This window comes from Dermacentor andersoni, chromosome 6 (assembly GCF_023375885.2).
Source record: "Dermacentor andersoni chromosome 6, qqDerAnde1_hic_scaffold, whole genome shotgun sequence".
NCBI classification, from domain to species: Eukaryota; Metazoa; Arthropoda; class Arachnida; order Ixodida; family Ixodidae; genus Dermacentor; species Dermacentor andersoni.
In genome coordinates, this window is record NC_092819.1 from 34097605 (window position 1) to 34114574 (window position 16970).

At 42.5% G+C, this 16970-nt stretch overlaps 1 protein-coding gene across 5 annotated transcripts in view; it reads left to right on the plus strand.

The window, feature by feature from the left end:
• The window catches only part of Ctps (CTP synthase), a 31759-nt gene extending 16151 nt beyond the window's left edge, over window positions 1–15608 (plus strand). For 3 of the 5 annotated variants that reach the window (XM_050170543.3, XM_072288685.1, XM_050170545.3), the window contains exons 11-16: window positions 1807–1913; window positions 2469–2565; window positions 4958–5110; window positions 8063–8301; window positions 10451–10715; window positions 14791–15608. In XM_050170543.3, coding sequence (XP_050026500.2) covers window positions 1807–1913; window positions 2469–2565; window positions 4958–5110; window positions 8063–8301; window positions 10451–10715; window positions 14791–14915 — 986 coding nt within the window. In that variant the 3' untranslated portion in view covers window positions 14916–15608. The remainder of the gene's footprint in view (window positions 1–1806; window positions 1914–2468; window positions 2566–4957; window positions 5111–8062; window positions 8302–10450; window positions 10716–14790) is intronic. The other 2 variants (XM_050170544.3, XM_055066127.2) reach the window with 2 other exon arrangements.
• The last annotated feature ends 1362 nt before the right edge of the window (window positions 15609–16970 follow it).

The following is a 16970-nucleotide window of genomic DNA, read 5'->3' on the forward strand; positions in this document are numbered from 1 at the left end:
TCCGAGGCAACAAAATTCTTGCCGCATTGAAATATTTTCGGATCCCCAGTGAATGCCCATAGGAGCCAATTCATTTCATACCTTTCGACAACAAAACTTTTTGACAGCAATCCCGCATGAACGAAATTTTCTGCAGTGGCAGTGCACGCATTATCTACTCACATAAGGCTAGCAATGTCCAAAAACTGCTCAAATGCATTATTGGTTGTGTCTTTAAATTGCATAAACTACCACCACAGTGCATTTGCGTGACTGCAGCCATTTTTGTTTATAAAAAAAAAGTGCAGCGAGCAGTGCACCTGGCAACAGTGATGGTGGTGGTGGTGGTTTATCCTTTGCAATGGATGAGTACTGCGTAGTGTCCCGATTGGAAATTTAATATGAATTATAGAACCAAACAAGAAGACAAAATAAAGCTGAGGCAACCTCGCAGTGGGCACATATATATCATATGTGCCATCATGGCATGGGTTAACGCAGGGCAGAACACCTGCGCGGCATGTTGATCCATGATGGCTGACTAGCCAAACCCACATTCACATGTAAAGACTCCAAGAATGCTTTGTGCTTTGTGTACCGTGCACATGATCGCGCGTGCACAGTGTGTGCTGTTGGTGTGAGTGTGTGTTAGGTATGTGTGTGGCAATTGGATCGTCTGCTTTGCCAGCCTGCCAGGAATGCTGCCTCCAACGAAAAAGCGGAAATTTTTGAAGCTACAAGATAAGGCTGCAATCATTATTGCCCAAGTCGAAAAGGGCAGGAAGAAGATGGAGATAGTCAACGAATTCGGAATCGCCTGCGGCTTGCTGTCTACAGGCTTGAAAAACAAGGCCTCCATTTTCGGTGTGCTCGGAAATGGTGTGGTAAAATGTGTCTGGCGGGAATGCAAATTGTTTTAAGCACGCCGGCTTCATTGCCACTCACCAGGCATCATGCGCTGATTCTTGGCACCAGAGGAAGATTTACCCGAATGTGCACTCAACAACAGTACTGCCGGTGCAGTGCCGCCATCACTGACCAGTGTGTGAAGCAAACTTTGTGCCATGGAAAATGAAGTTCGAAGTGGCTTCAGCGGCAACGAGTTCGTTTGGGTGGATGAAGACGTAGTTGTGCACGAGGAAATGGCCGACGAGGCTATCATATGTGCGCGAAGCTTACGACTCTGAGGACCACCAAGGATCAAAACATCAAAAGAAGACAAACCTGCAGTATGTGTTAGATGCCAGACATTTTGTTTGTTTTTCGGCGAGCACAACAACGACGTGGCAATGGACCACTTCTTCCAGTGTGTAGGCATAGCTTTCAAGTTGCTGCAAGACAAGGCTCGGCGAAGTAAGCTTACTGACCTTTTCCTATAAATTTTTGTCTTGCAAGCAGTTGCCCTGACTTTTCTGTCTCATTATTGTGCCAACAATATTCAAGCGAGAGTGAATTTTTTCATTCCTGGGTGATTTCGTTATTGTGGGTTTCAACTGCAATGAAATTCATCTTCCTAGAGCATTACAGCCATTTGTGTGGATGCGATCCGCTAGGAATGGGATTAGATGGCCAACTTGTCGCATCCATGCAAACGCTGCTACTATCTCTTATGAATGCTGCTAAAGAGAGTAACTTGTGCTGATATGTTACTCCATTGTCTAATATTTTTTTTATGTGTTAGAAGGCTGGTCATTGAATTGGTTGAGTGCTTTTATCAAAACACATCTATGTGGTTTGTATCAAGGACAGCTTATTGGGAAGTATTCTGCATTTTCCCACCACTGTTATATACTTGTGATCATGTTAAATATGAAATCATTTTTGCAGGTGTGTGCCTTGGGCTGCAATGTGCGGTGATTGAGTTCTCTCGCAATGTCCTAGGGTGGGAAGATGCCAACTCATCTGAGATCAATGCCAAGACTTCACACCCTGTTGTAAGTTTTGACTCCCACTTTGTTGAACTGGCAAGCTTTTTCTGTGTGTGTTGCAGTTCTCTTGAGAACACAGGGAAAGTCAAATTTGCATAGGAGTCTTGCAACTGTTGTTGTGGAAGTGACACCAAACTGTCCAGTGATTTCTTAAGTGTTTCTATAGGAGCTTAACTTCTGCGTGTTGTACAGTCATACCTCATTGGAACAAGGTTGCACCAGACATGAAAATACCTTTGTTGTATCTGTGATTTGTTGCAGACATAATATTTGTTATATACCACTATTGGCTTCAAAATTTCTTCGATTTACTTTTTTATATTTCGTAATTCATTATAGCTGTGTTCATATGTCGAGATTCAACTGTAATTTATCTAATGGGGTGACATAGTTTACGTCTATGATTTCTACAGCTTTTCTTACCGTGACTTCTGTGTCATAAATTTTGCAAATTGGGTGTCCAAGCAATCAATACTTGTGAAAGAAAGAAAAAAAAAAATATTTTGATGACAGGGGTAAGCAAGCAGTTCTTGCTGCTTTTTGTTTGCTCACTCTTTGCAGATTATTGAAATGCCTGAGCACAATGTGGGTCAAATGGGAGGCACAATGCGTCTTGGCAAGCGAGAGACAAACTTCAACACTCATGACTCTGTGTTGAGTAAGTTCAGCCATATGGCAGCAGTATATCTGTTTTTCCAGGTAATGGCATTCATTCAACCTCGCAAGTGGAAGAGTGGGCTTGTTTGTTTTGCACGACTAATTAACAATGCAAAAGGGTGAGAAACCGTAAGAGTGGGACATGACACAGCACTGTGATTGAACAACTTTTATTTTGAGATGCTACCGTACCTATGGTGGCCTTCTCGACTAAATGTTTCCCTCTGCTGTGCATGCCACAGCAGCAGATGCAGCAAATTAGCTAAGTGGGCAGTAGATATCGGGGAGTGTCAGGTAAGTTCTTTTATGGCATGCTGATGTTGACAGGTTCATATGTGTGATTTTTTTCTTGCGCTGCTTAATTGCACTTTATGGATGATGAAGGTGACACAATGGACACAGTGAAGTGCAAGCTGCAGTAAACTTTTGTTAATCTAGATTTCATATAACCAGAAAACAATGTCTGGTTTGGTTTAAACAAATGTCGGAAGTTCGAATGGACCAAGAAAACGGTGCTTAGTGCATTAATACGCCTTTCTTTACTAAAGAAATCTGCTACTGTTGCTTTTACCTTGCACAAAATTAGCATTGAAGCTGCAGCTTTCGTTATATTGAGACTGGTAAGGACTCGCAGCAGCGAGGGTCTTGCGACTTCCTTTGCAGGGCAGCAGTGATGCAAGATGCATGTCTTCACCTTGGTAGGCGTGCTTCTTACTAATGCGTATGCATCCCACTTTTTTCGCCACTGAGCTGGCAAGTTTGATGCCTATGTACAGGGCACCATAGTAAAATTGCTTTTCATCCTTGAAGGCTTCCACAGTGTTTGTTTCATTGTATGCCTTGCACTGAATGAAAACAAAATCAGCACTTCCATAAACCGTTGCCGATAAATTTGTGGCTGCCATTGTCACGAACACATAGTCTCGAAGGCACATGACCAATGCAATTTCATGCATGACACTAAACAGAATAAAAAGGTGCAAAGCCTGGTCGAGCTTGTTCATGTTCATGTTCTTGTTCATGGTCTTATACAATTCCTGCTGGTGACTATGGCAATGGGCACTGTGCTGCTTAATTTTGGTTGGACGCTTCCGCCACTCTCTTGCTCTTTCATGTCACACGCTTGTAGCTCTTCGTGCTCAGCGTACTCCTAAGTTCGTCCCAACCAACTGGTGCATGGATAGTTATGTCCAAGTTAGCTAAAATTCGATGCCATTAAATTAGGCGTGAGCTTGCCAGGATCGGAGGCCAGATTATGATTATGATACAATTTTCCAAATTGCAAAGGTTTCACTTTACTGACATTATTTTCCCCAAGCTGTGCATAAACAAGATGTTCCAGCTATCTCTAGCTTACGTTTAAAAGTTTGACCGTGCTCTATAGGAGGACACGACCAAATTAATGTTACTGGCCACTATATAAAGCAACTTGGACAGTTTTTTTTTCCGATTCTGTCTAAATGTATAAATAATCGAGATTAATCAACCAACTTTGCATGCCTTTAGAATATAGAGTAGAAAATCGGTGAGAGAGTTGTGTGTCTTGGGAAACATCCTGTTTGGAAATGGTATTTAACTTCCTGTTTGGCTTGAACTTCCCTCTTCCTTTCTTTAAAACGAAGCTGTATATAGTTACCCTCTGGCAGCGGTCCATGTCCGTCCATCTACGTGTCGCGTCAACATGAAAAAATTTTCGTCTCCAGTTTCTCACAAATGTTCTGTAGCTCTCAGTCTAATGTAGGTATCTTAGAAAAAAAAAACGTACTTAAATTGGCTGCTAAGACGACTCTATCATTAAGCCGAGTTTCATTTGCTTGGCATAATTAATTCACAGTGAAGTTTTAAACTTTGCAGAATTCCCGTCTGATGTCAGTGCATGGCTGTCTACGGAGGGAGTATGGTTGCAGGAAACGGCTGTAATTCTTGTTTTATCAAAACTATCCCGAAACAAATTATATGACAATGAGCCACTAGGACGACTCTGACATTATGCAGAGTTTCATCTACTTTTCTTAATTACGTAGTTTACAGTGAAGTTGTAAATATTATGCAATTCCTGTCTGCCATGTGGTGGTGTTTGCACACATCACTGCTTCAAAAAAGAATAATAGTAAATCACTTCATAGTCGAAAGATGTATTCGTTGTCTGTGTCCTTCAATAATAATAATAATAATAATAATAATACCTATATATGCATAGATCTGTGAATTGAAGTAAAGTGCACTACAACTTCGCTGCTCGTCCCTCTTCACCGAGTGGAAGGGCTAATGAATTTTTTTTTTTACCTTTGATCTTTTAGGCTATATTTCATGTGCAATCTATCTGACAGTGGTACTGGTCTTTGACTGAACGCGAATTAAGCTGTTGGAATTGTCTGTGATGGTGACTGCAGGGAAGCTGTACCAGAATGTGGACAAAATTGAGGAAAGGCATCGGCATCGGTACGAGGTTAACCCTTCCTATGTCCCTGAGCTTGAGAAAGCTGGCCTGAAGTTTGTCGGCAAGGACACTTCAGGAAAGCGAATGGAAGTGATAGAACTATCTGGTAAGTTGAGTGCAATGTGTGCTTTTCTGGTCAACAGTTAATGTACCTCATTGATTTCCTTTGATCATGTCACATCCATAATATATTGAGAGGTCGCATGCACCTGAGCCTCAGTGTAACCAAATTGACTTATTAAAAGAAAAAAAAAATAGGCTTCTGCATCAGGAAATTGCTTGGGGTGTGGAAATATTCTAAATCTTTAATACGAATCAAATAGTCATTGCTATTCGATTTGAGAATGCACTCAGAGTTATTGAATATTAATTTCTTCTGAATATCTAAGGGATAAGAATACTTCTTGATGAAAGAGTTTCGAGGGAGACAGAATAATGGATGTTAAGACTGATCTGAATGATTCTGCGGTTGTTGCCCAGGGGCAGCAGTTTCCAAGCGCATGCATGCGGCAGATAACCTTTGCTCAATGATTTCCAGTCATTCCATAAGAATTGCTCGCTTTTAGGCAGCCTATATACGAATTAGTTCCAAATTATTAGGGCACTCTCACCATATTTGCATCTCTTTAAATTGATGTGCGATGCTGTAGTACCGCACTTCTCTCCTTGCGAACACGACACTGTACGTGCGTCTGAAAATATGCTGTTCCCTTTCTTATTACTGTGTAGCAACATTGATGTCGAGGAAGATGAGGAGAACTGGTACTGGCTAGGGACAGGCCATTGCCTAGGAAGCGAAGTGGATGCATGGCTCAGATCACGTGCAGTCAGTACGGGGAATGACTGTTGAATAGGGCCTTCTGCTCAGTAAAAATATGCACCTGTTTATTGTGGCCACGCAACATCCGGTGACACAATGTTTCGTCTGGCCGGGCATCAACAAGGACGTATGTGCCTGGTCGCGTGGTTGTCTGGTATGCCAACAATCGAAGGGTCACCGACACACAAGGGCACCTTTCAGGTCGTTTACTCCACCATCTGAATGATTCGACAAGGTACACATTGACATTTTAGGGCCATGGCCGCCATCAAACGAGAACACCTACCTCCTAACCTGCATAGATCGCTTTACCCGATGGCCAGAAGCTTTCCCTCTACCTGACATCCATACTGAAGTCATCGCAAATGCATTAGTTGTGGGCTGGGTTTCGCGATATGGCTTATCGTCTACTCTTGCAAGTGATAGAGGACGCCAGTTTGAATTGGCACTATTCAATAACCTGCTGACCCTCTTAGGCACTTCTCGCATACACACCACGGCAGATCACCCCATCGCCAATAGTCTTGGAATGTTTTCGCTGCTCCATCAAGACCTCGCCCAGAGCGCAGTGTGACACCACTCACTGGTCCACATCACTACCACTGGTTATGCTGAGTCTTCGGGCTACACCGAAGCAAGATCTGCGCTATACACCTGCTGAGATATGTCTTTGGAGCACCACTGCACCTTTTAGGAAAGTTATTCCACCCTACCGTTTCATCGCCGTGCCCTGACCCCACCGACTACATCAACAGGCTGCAAGCTTAATTCTGAACACTTCCTGCTCCTGAACCACGCTGCCAGCACTGTACCGTATTGCATGTTTCCAAAGAGCTGGCGACGTCATCTTTGTTTTTGTCTGCCGTGAGTCCGTACAGATACCCCTGCAATGCCCTTACAACGGTCCGCACGGTGTCATTGATCGAGCCGACAAACATTTCAATGTGGGCATAAATGGCCAACAGGACAGTATCTCTATCGATCGCCTAAAACCCACCTTGGTTGAGGACCCACTCCCTCAGTAACTGGATAAACCAATTAGCCCAGAGTCAGTTGGTCCTTGCCAGTCATCAAACACACTTCAGCTGCCAGCACCCTGGCCCAAACTCCTCAAAGTATCATTCCGGCTACCTGCATGGCTTTGTCACTAGAGGGTTGGCCTCCTGTAGCAACATCGACGTCGAGGAAGATGATCAAAACGGTGGTTGGCTAGGGACAGGCTACACCTGTCCCTAGCCAACCAGCTAGCTTAGGCATTGAAGCGGGTGCGTGGCTCAGGTCACGCGCAGCCGACACGAGGGCCAGGTAATTTATCCGCCGAGGAATGACTGTCAGCTAGGGCCTTCTGCTCAATAAAAATATGCTCCTGTTTATTGTGCCTCATTGTTATCACTGATCTTGCATGCCGCAACTCATGTTGTCTTGGCCCCACAGATAATTGAAAGCAGTTTATTTGCAAGCTTCCTGTTGTCTGTATGTCAAATTGTGAACGGATGTGCCAATGTAAAGGAGCCTGATGGTGCTAGTAAATGATGCGGAAATATTCTGTATTCTTTCTTTTTTTGTATTCGATTAGGAAATTTCGCTATTCAAACACTCCTGCTTCTACAATCTCAAAGAAGCCACTCTTACTGGGAGAGGAGGCTCGATAAGACTGGAAAGTGTGCCAAATGCTCTAGTTAATTTTTCTTACTACCGAGGTGCTCTGTCTACTGGGCCCCATAACCACTCGTAGCTCAAAAATCTTTTACATAGTGGCAGCTGCGAACCAGCCTTCAATGAACATGCTGTTGCAATAATTGTTTTTAGTGATGCTGTACTAGCAAATTTGCAGGCATTTGATGAATGAATGACTATGCGACCGCTGCTGTTTTTCGCTCTCCTTCGCTACCTTTCCCACTCGTGTTCTCTCCACCTTGCCACTTACTGTTACCAACTCCATGCTGTGCGGATTACGGATAATGTCAGCACACATAAAGAAAGGCTCCTCCATGCGAAGAAGAGATGGGAAAATCCCGGAAAGGAGCACAGTAATGTGTCTTAAATTGGTGGCCTTACTACGGCATGTAGTTCTGCCATATTTGCAAATGATGATCGTCACAGTATGCTATACGCAATTTGCTTGTTTACTTAGGACGTAAGAACATGTCGGAGGTGGTTTAGGGGCCTTTTAAGAGTGGCTCGTACTCTTATGCTGAGAGTCTTGCATTTCAGCATCATAACTTTTTCCTTTTGCAGATCACCCATATTTTGTGGGTGTTCAGTTTCATCCAGAGTACATCAGCCGGCCACTGAAGCCATCGCCGCCTTACATGGGGCTCATCTTGGCTTCGTGTGGCCGCCTAAATGGGTTCCTCCTCCGCGGGTGCCGTATGTCACCTCGGCAACTGAGTGACATAGGTTCTTCGTCTGAGGATGAGACGCATGAGCCTGTTCCTGTCCGTGTGGAAGCAGGCACATCCACAATGCCTGTTCGGGTAGGGATGTTTTCCATTCTTCAGCACTTCGTCATTACTCTAGAACTGTGGGGCTGGTTGGTGAAATGTGCTGTTAAAGGTGGAACTGGAGTACCAAACGTGGAGCATTGGAATCTTGAGATGCCGTCAGCCACAAATTTAAACTGAAGATTCTTCAATGAGACTTTCCGGCTGTGGCGGCCGTATTTTGATGGAAGCAAAACACAGAGACGTTTGTATACTTAGATTCACGTGCATGTTAAAGAACCTAGGGGGTCAAATTTAATTTAGAGTCCTCCACTATGACGTGCCTCATGATCATACTATACTTTGGAATGTAAAACCTTAGAATTTAATTGCGGTGAGGCCAGCACCAATTCATGACTGCATATGGCCAAGCCAAGTCAACGCAACATTTCTTCCACCCCTTTTTCAGAGTATGAAGTAGAAATCAATCAAGCTGAAGGGGTAGTTTGTGTGATTTTCGAAATTAATGCTTTTAGCATTAATAGCTTGGGTAAAAAAAAAAATTAAGACCGCCAAGAAAAACAAGCCAAATACTGAAGCTACACTTCCGGTGGCTGCGATCTTTGTCCCTTAAGTAGACGCAAGGCTCAATTTTCCTCAATACCCTTGAGTATATATAGTGAAACTCGACATATGGAAAATTGAGTTATCAGAATTATTTTTTGTGGTAGCCCTGGTCTTTCATAACTGCAATGCCAAGGAGCTCCTGCCCTGTTGGGTCTTACTTGTAGTGTATGCCACTGCTCATATGAAATACGGTATTGAGACTCAGTTACTTTGTGTCATACTTAACACGCAACACTATGAAGGGCCTACAGTAGACTTCCATTTATTAGACTCTGGTTAATTTGATTTTTCGGTTAATTCGATACTCTCCAAAGGTCCCTGCCGGCACCCATGCACTTCTATGGGCCCAAACTTTCATTATACTATTGATCCTAATATCGGTCTTCGTCAGATAAGTTGAGGTTGACAAGTCGGCACGCATACGCCTGACTCCTATGGTGACCCTGATATCGATCCCTTTAGTGGCAGCATCTTTAGTGGAACTTGGGGGACAGCGAATACATTGAACCATCATCTCCCATAGAAAAAGCCTATTTTTGGCTTGCCTTAGGAAAATAATTTTCAAGCAATAACCTTAGCTCACTATGTCCGATTACGGTATTTAGGTTACCCGATTCTAAAACGCGCCCTTTTCTTTTCAAGAAATTTGTGCCAAATATTGCCTGCACAGTGCTATCAGATATGAAATCGAAACTGATTTTGCGGCGTTTGTGTTTTATCGCATAACACGCAGGTATTGCGGCGTAGCTGACTTTAGGAAACCGCTTCTCATTGTGTTACACATATTGGACCCTTACCCATTTTTCTTGCTAAAAGATCGGTGCGCATTAGGTTTCTGCTTTATTTAGAAGCTTTAATGTCATTTATATATTAGTTTTCCCCTTTAGACACACATAAAGTTGGTGCATGTTTCATTCGGGGGCTTTTTAGAACTGGGGCCAATACTGGCAAATGAATCTGTAGTGTCTTCTACTGTTTTTTCTGCATCTTGTTTAATTCGACCTCCCGGATAATTTGATCAATTTCGTCGGTGTACAGTGTTGAATTAGCAAGTCAACTGTAGAGACTTATCTCACTGCTTTCATTTACAACCAAAAGAAAAGTGCATCACATATGAAAGATATAGAGGCTTATGTTATGCAATTCAGCGTAGCATTAATTCTCATACTTTGCCACAAAATATGACATAATTACTACATGGAAGACACTGCAGATCTGAACCCATATACCACCAAACGAGCTGAGTGACACATTCTTGAGAGCTGTGGCCAAAGTGCCAAAACATACTACGTCACATTGAAGTCACAAAGATGCACAAATAATACATGATTTCATATAATCTTACCTCCACAAGTTGTAGTTTGAAAGTAGCTGTTCCATAGATGACGTCGCAGATCAAAAGCCACTCCACTGCTTAGTGTGCGGAGCGAGATTTATGACTGCACTGTTTGCGTACCTTCGGTAGCGTTGCCTGCTAGCAATGTATGGAGGGGAGCATAAGCCGAAATGCTTCAGTCCCTGACCTTCAAGCGTTACCTGGCAGTCTGTCTGATCTCTAACCTTTTGTAAACTGCAGGTATCAATGCCTGGCCGAGAATCGGTTATGCATCATGACTTGCACCATGCTAGTCATCAAGCAGCACATGGTGGTACAATGGCACCGGGGTTTTCACGAAGCGAAGATTACCGCTCAGTTACGACATGTAACGATGATCCTGACCCGCCTAGTGTCTCTGAAGGTCATCCCTCGCCGCCCCCATGCAACGGGAAAATCCTGACGGTGGACGAGGCTGACGAGTCTTACGACAGCACCAGCTTGAATGCCAAGACTTCAAAGAGCGGTCAGCATGATTCGTAGGCATTTCGAAGGTTGCTAGTGTTGCTAAAGGAAACAGTCTTTTGTTACGGACAGTGCTGCATCTTATATATATATATCACATTTATCCTCACCATTGAAGCATGTTTTTTGTATTTGTTTCAAGTAATGTTGATCAACACTGCATTTTATTTCTTCAGTACTTCTTGTGCATTACTGATAGCGTTGTCTGAAATATGCATCTGTGGCAGCATCTTTCAAGAAAAAGGTGCAAGTCAAAAACCTTTGTGGGACTTGCATATGTAAAGCATATATGCTTTATTCTTGCACCAGCCGAGTGTTTGTGGAACTCCCTGTATATTTATTTCTTAGCCGTTGTAGGCTAGGGAAACTTGGACTGTTGCCAAATCGCCCTTGAAAGTAACATGGATGTAGATGGACTGTCGGTAATCACCGCTGCCGACTCATTATGTTAGATATAGAGATCATAGACTGTTTTGACGTTGTAGTTGAGATTTTGTTTCTGTGTGTGCCATCTTGTCTGGTGGCTGATGTTAGTACAATGCACAAACTTTAATTTAGTAGAGTCATCATGGCTGCCAAGCTTGCATGTTGCTAGTACAGCGAACAACTGTACCTTAATCAGTCCTCTTATCGCCGGCTCATCTCCACGAACCTTGTGAAGTTGTGAACGAGATTTCGGTATGGCATTGATGTGTAAATACAGTCATGGACTGATAATTCGTACTCGATATGGATCTCCAAAACATCTGAATAATCAGGAATCTGAAATATCAGATTCAGCAGAAAATTAGCGACTGTATTTCGCAAGTGGCCAAAAAGGTGTGCTGTATTCTTGGATCACCACTTGCAGGTACACCTTCAGTTTCTTGAGACTAGCACAAAGCACATTGGCATCTACGAGCAACGGAATTCTCGGCACGGTGCCAAACACACTCTATGCATGACTTGTGCAAGACATATCACCCTCTATCAGTGATGGCATGCTGTCACATGACTAGCATAAGACACATTGATGTCTACGAGCGATGGTATTCTTGGCACGGTGCCAGGCGTTCTATCTTATCACAGTGCTCATCGATGTGTCCAGTGCTAGTCACGTGAAATATAGTGAAAGTGAAGGTATCTTTGAAAATGTCTTTTGACATAGACAGTCGGTTGCCTCAATTTTCTAGCAATGTCTTTTATGCTATTCTTTTTCCTGCTTTTTGCACTTTGTCAGTGGTCAGAGCGATGCTCCACCCATGTTATCAGCAGGATCAGCTGTCCACGAACAGTGGATGATAAGAGTGTAACGGAGCTTGCATGAAAAATCGCATAAATCGCAAATGCAGCCTTTACGACTTAGTGGCCTGGCTTGTCCTGCGGTTTGGGCACGGTCGGCAACTACTAGATTGACTAGGCTTTGCTAGTTGTGGTTTCGAGGAGGTGCCGATGGCACGACTGATGACCGTTTCGATGACTGATCAAAATGTACTTATCTCTATTACTGCTCCACTTGGCCAAATTAGCACACGGCTGTGCAGTTGGAGTTCAAATTATTGCTTGACATGCTGTAAGGTGTCCGAAATTTCTCTGCACCCCATTGACTTAATGTATAAGTTAAGTCAGTGGGTTCAGTGGTGGTCCACAGAGCTGTCGAAATACTCCAGCGTGTCCGAATTATCGGTCAGTGACTGTGCTGCCTATTGAGAGCCACGAATAATAGAGGAGGTTGCTTTATTCTAAATGAAAGTAGAGTGTGCTGTATGGTCTTGCAATTCTGACACACTTCAGTGGTAGGGTATGACCCACTTATAGTAATGGTGGCCATAACAATATATTGGCTATAAGAATGAGCAGCCTTGTCAGTGTCACATTTGTCATCTGTTCCGTGCTAAAAATTAACAAGGAAATCGCTGTACTGCAGTGCATTGCTATCAATTTTATCAATGAAATTCGGGTACAGCACGGAACAGCCTTTTATAGTGCAGTAACGCGAAAACATAGTCCTGCTATACCGACAGGTTGGAATTCTGTGAATGCTTGCTGGGTGGGAAGACAAAAGTTATTGGCAGAGAAAACTAATTTATACCAAAACTTCAGTTTTCTTATAAAGATTGCTGAGCTGTGCTGTCACAAATGGTGGAGACGCATATCAAAATAAAACAGCAAAGAAATGCCATTGACAGTGCCACAAGTATAGGTATATCAGTGGATGGCACACTTCAAAAGAAGAATACCATATAGCCTCATATAAGGGCCATAGTTTTTTTTTTCACAATTTTTACAATCCTTAGACAGAACTGGACCTTTTGGTCAAAGTGATGCTGGCGAGCCGGCGTCTTGCACATCGGATGTACCATTGCATCAGAGGTCAATGTGCAGCTCTCGCCACATAGTAGCGGCACGCGAAAATTCTCCAATGCACGCGCGTCACATCGGGCCATCGAACGCTATTGCTTCTCTGTTGGAAATTTTTTCCCCTCAAATTTTCGGCTGCCAACTTGGGGGTGTAGCCTTTACACGAGTCTATATGATATAGCCCCAGGCTGGAGCAACGCATGAAATTTACTGCGTCTACCCTGCCACTACAGCTGCTACGTACAACATGCTTTTATGTGAACCAGCTCTGCACCCCTTGTTAAAAGGTAACACAAAGAAATTAAGGCAGGGAACCTCTCATTTACCACGGCTTGTTTGGTGGCTTGACTGCTTTGACTCTTCTTTGAAAACCCATATGCTGCCTGGGTGACCAACATTGTTTTTGTGTCAGGTGCATGGGTATAGTATTTTGAATCATTGAAGGTGTCAGTTGTATATGATACGTTGTGTGGATTGTTGACCTCAGCGTTTTTTTTTTTTTTTTCATGTCTGCATGAAGATTCGTATAGTGTGAACATTTGAATTGCTGTTTGAATCGTTTTAATTACTCGCATTTTGCATGTTAGAGAGGGGTTCAAACACAATTCTTAGGTCTGGCTGTGTGGATATGCTGTTTCCGGTGTGAATTACATATGTGTTTTCACTCTAGCCATAATGGCTGAAGTGCCTGAAGAGCAAGTGTAAATTTTATTGTTGAGTCACACCTCAGGTTTACATTGTTACAATCACGCTTGTGATTAGCAATGAGGCTAAGTGGAGACCTTTTATGATGCGCTTATTTTAGTGGCTCTGACATACATTTTGAGGCATAGTTTGTCATGGGGTTTGAAGCTTCATGACGTGTTCCAGTGAAAACTAGGGGTATAGCTCTATTGCTCCAAGGTTGTTGTACATGTTGGTTAAAGGACACAATGAGACATTGTTACCTTGCATGCAGAAATTCAGCCGAAATGTGAATTTTGCTGTGATTGCAATTGTATTGTTAATATTGTGGGTATGGTTGTCTCTGTGTATGACTTGCTGCATGTTTTAGTTCATTGTGCATCAATGGTGCACAACTTTCAGATACCTGCTTGGTAATTGCACTGTTTTCAGCATTTCCTTCTGATTTCTACAAAGTACAGTAAAATGGGATTTCTTTCAAACACAGTTTACTACAGTAAACTATTCACATTTTGATGTGAACTAGTAAAGGATACACTAAAGGATGATTAAATCAAGGTCTGGTTGCGCTACATTTTGTTGCACATTGAACATCTGTTAGTTTTTTCAGAGATACAGTGTGCGCAAATTCTAAAGACTTAAGTTATATGGTTAACCTCAAAGTTATTGGCATTTCACTGGCGGAGTCATGGAATTTATTGAACCATAGTGGTTGCAAGGTTGCCCAGGAAACTGAATATTCTTTCTTGCTTTTTTACCTTAAATTTTCCAGAAGCATGCTTCTGGCATATCGTTTAGTCTGCCATGGCTATTGTCTGCAGCTGTCAGCTTGCTTACCTAGATTTTAGCCTAGGCTAGTGCAACTGTGCTGAAGTTTGCTTGAAAGTTCACGATTTCACTTCTTCATAAAGCATTAATGCTGCGAGAACTTGCTGCTGTTGCAGCAAATGACTCCAAAGCTGAGAGAATTGCTAAAATCTGCTCATATTCCTTTTTCTTCCCGAGACACTAAGTTTACTTTTACAGACTTGTATACTTTTGTTTTTCTGCAGAGAAATCTTTAAAGCAGCGCACCTTCCGCTACCATATAAGGAAAGGTAAGCCTGACTGGTTCTGGCAAAACCTTCTATCAGGTTCTGATGTGGTACGCTTCAAATTTTTGTGTTGGGCCAATTGACAGCCTAAACTCTAAATGTTTTTCTTTTCACAGATGTGCTTGTCACTTTTACCCTGTGCTATGCCTTATCGTACTTAATCGATTGTTGTTATAGTCACCGAAAACTAGTGCCAGGGCCTGAATGTTGTAATACATATATTCAATAGCTCTTTCTTTAGATATCAAATGAGTACTTATAATTAATACTTTGAGGAATGTGTAGTGCTGTGAATAATTTCTGAAGCATGATAGTGTCTGAGATTGTTCACTGCGAAAACTGCAGTATATGAATACTTCAGAAGTGCTAAAGTGACCAAGTACGCTTCTCCTTAGTAAACAAAATCAGCATGTTTGCTGTCACCTTTGTATCAATTGCAGGTTCGTCTTCGTATGGATCTGATATTTGACATACAGAGAACATGTGATGATGAGCTGTATACCCGAGCACCATGACACACATGAAAATGTGCACGCTGTACCCTAGGCCATCTTGGGGATTTCAGGCAGTGTCAACATCTAGCAGTTCTTTCAACTTGCATCATGCCCCTTGCGAACGTGGACAATATTGTGAATGGGAAGATGTGAAATAGCACGGAATATATCATTCATGAGATCGTTGTTGACTAACGTTATGGGTTCCAGGTAGGATTTACATGTAACTGTTATAGAACTAATCTATTCAACTGCATATGGAATAAAATTTATTACTCCTCAGCCTATTTCTCTTATACTTCATTTAGTGAATGTTGGACTTACTGAGTGAGAACACGTGAACATGTTGGTACTTATTAGTATTTGCTTAATTCATTTATTTTATTAGATACATACTTTAATGTGCAGCCTGGAATTTCTCACAAAACTATGTGGTCAAATTTCAGCTGCTAGTGGCCATGTGTGAACACATTTTGAAGTGTTGGTTAGGGGCTAAATGAAAATTGCTAAATCCTTTTTTTCTGCACGTTCACGGCATTATATGCAACACTTGCAGTATTTCCCAGCTAGCTTGGGAGACCAAAAGATACAAGCAATCTTGTACTTGGAGAGAATGGGTGCCATGTTGTGGGTGATGTGCTAAGGCTTGAAGTGTATAGGTTAATTATGAACTTTGGAAATAATTACTGAATACTGGTTTTCTCCTAATTTCTGGGTTATATGAGGCACCATCATACTTTGGTGGTGAAGCAGCGCACTGACAAGGACAACGCGAAGATGCACAAGAAAACACGACACTTGCTGTATGTTGTGTTTTCTTGTGTGTCTTCGCGTTGTCCTTGTCAGTGCACTGCTTCACCACCAAGGTATGATAATTAATCACCAACTCACCCAAGTTTCCACATAACTATACGAGACGCATAGTTTTCCCAGTCTTCTTGGTGAACAAAACGATGCATGTTGCTTATATTTAGTTAAATTGAAAAGTATTTTGTGGGGGATGTACGATAAATGCTTGAACTGTATAGGTTCGGGACTGCCTTTGCGGAAAATTGCTTGTAGTAACGTTCGGGAGCTTTACAAGCATATTTTGCTAACCCCGCAGGAAGTTTGCCAAATGATGTAAAAGAACTCGACTTGCCACGAAGTTGACATCTTGAGCAAATGGGGTACATCTTGTGAGTGATTTGTGGCAAAAATTTCAAGAGCTTCAGGTAATTACGAGCTTCGCTAAAGAATTGCTTTAGCAAGTGTTCGAAAGTGTTAGCACAGCTGTTATCTGCCATATTTCCTGTCTCCTAGGAAAACTACACGCCACCGAGTACACAGCTGAGGTGGGGGGGGGGAATGAAGGCAAGGTTAAAAATGATTTGGGGAGAAAGTCTTAATGCTTCTAGCTTCTGTAATTATTTGGAAAACTAATAATGAACATTTTCTGCTTATTTTAGCGCATTTCAAGAGGCACATAGTAGGATTCCTCGGTGAGCCATACCAGTGTCCCTGTTTATATTGTGGGTGATGGGTGATGTATAGGCAAAGTTCAACAGTGTGTGGGTTAATTATGGCCTCTGCCGTAAATTGCGAAAGCACACGGGAGCGTTCTGTTTGACAGACCGCAGAAAATTTAATATGCCCACTGTCCTC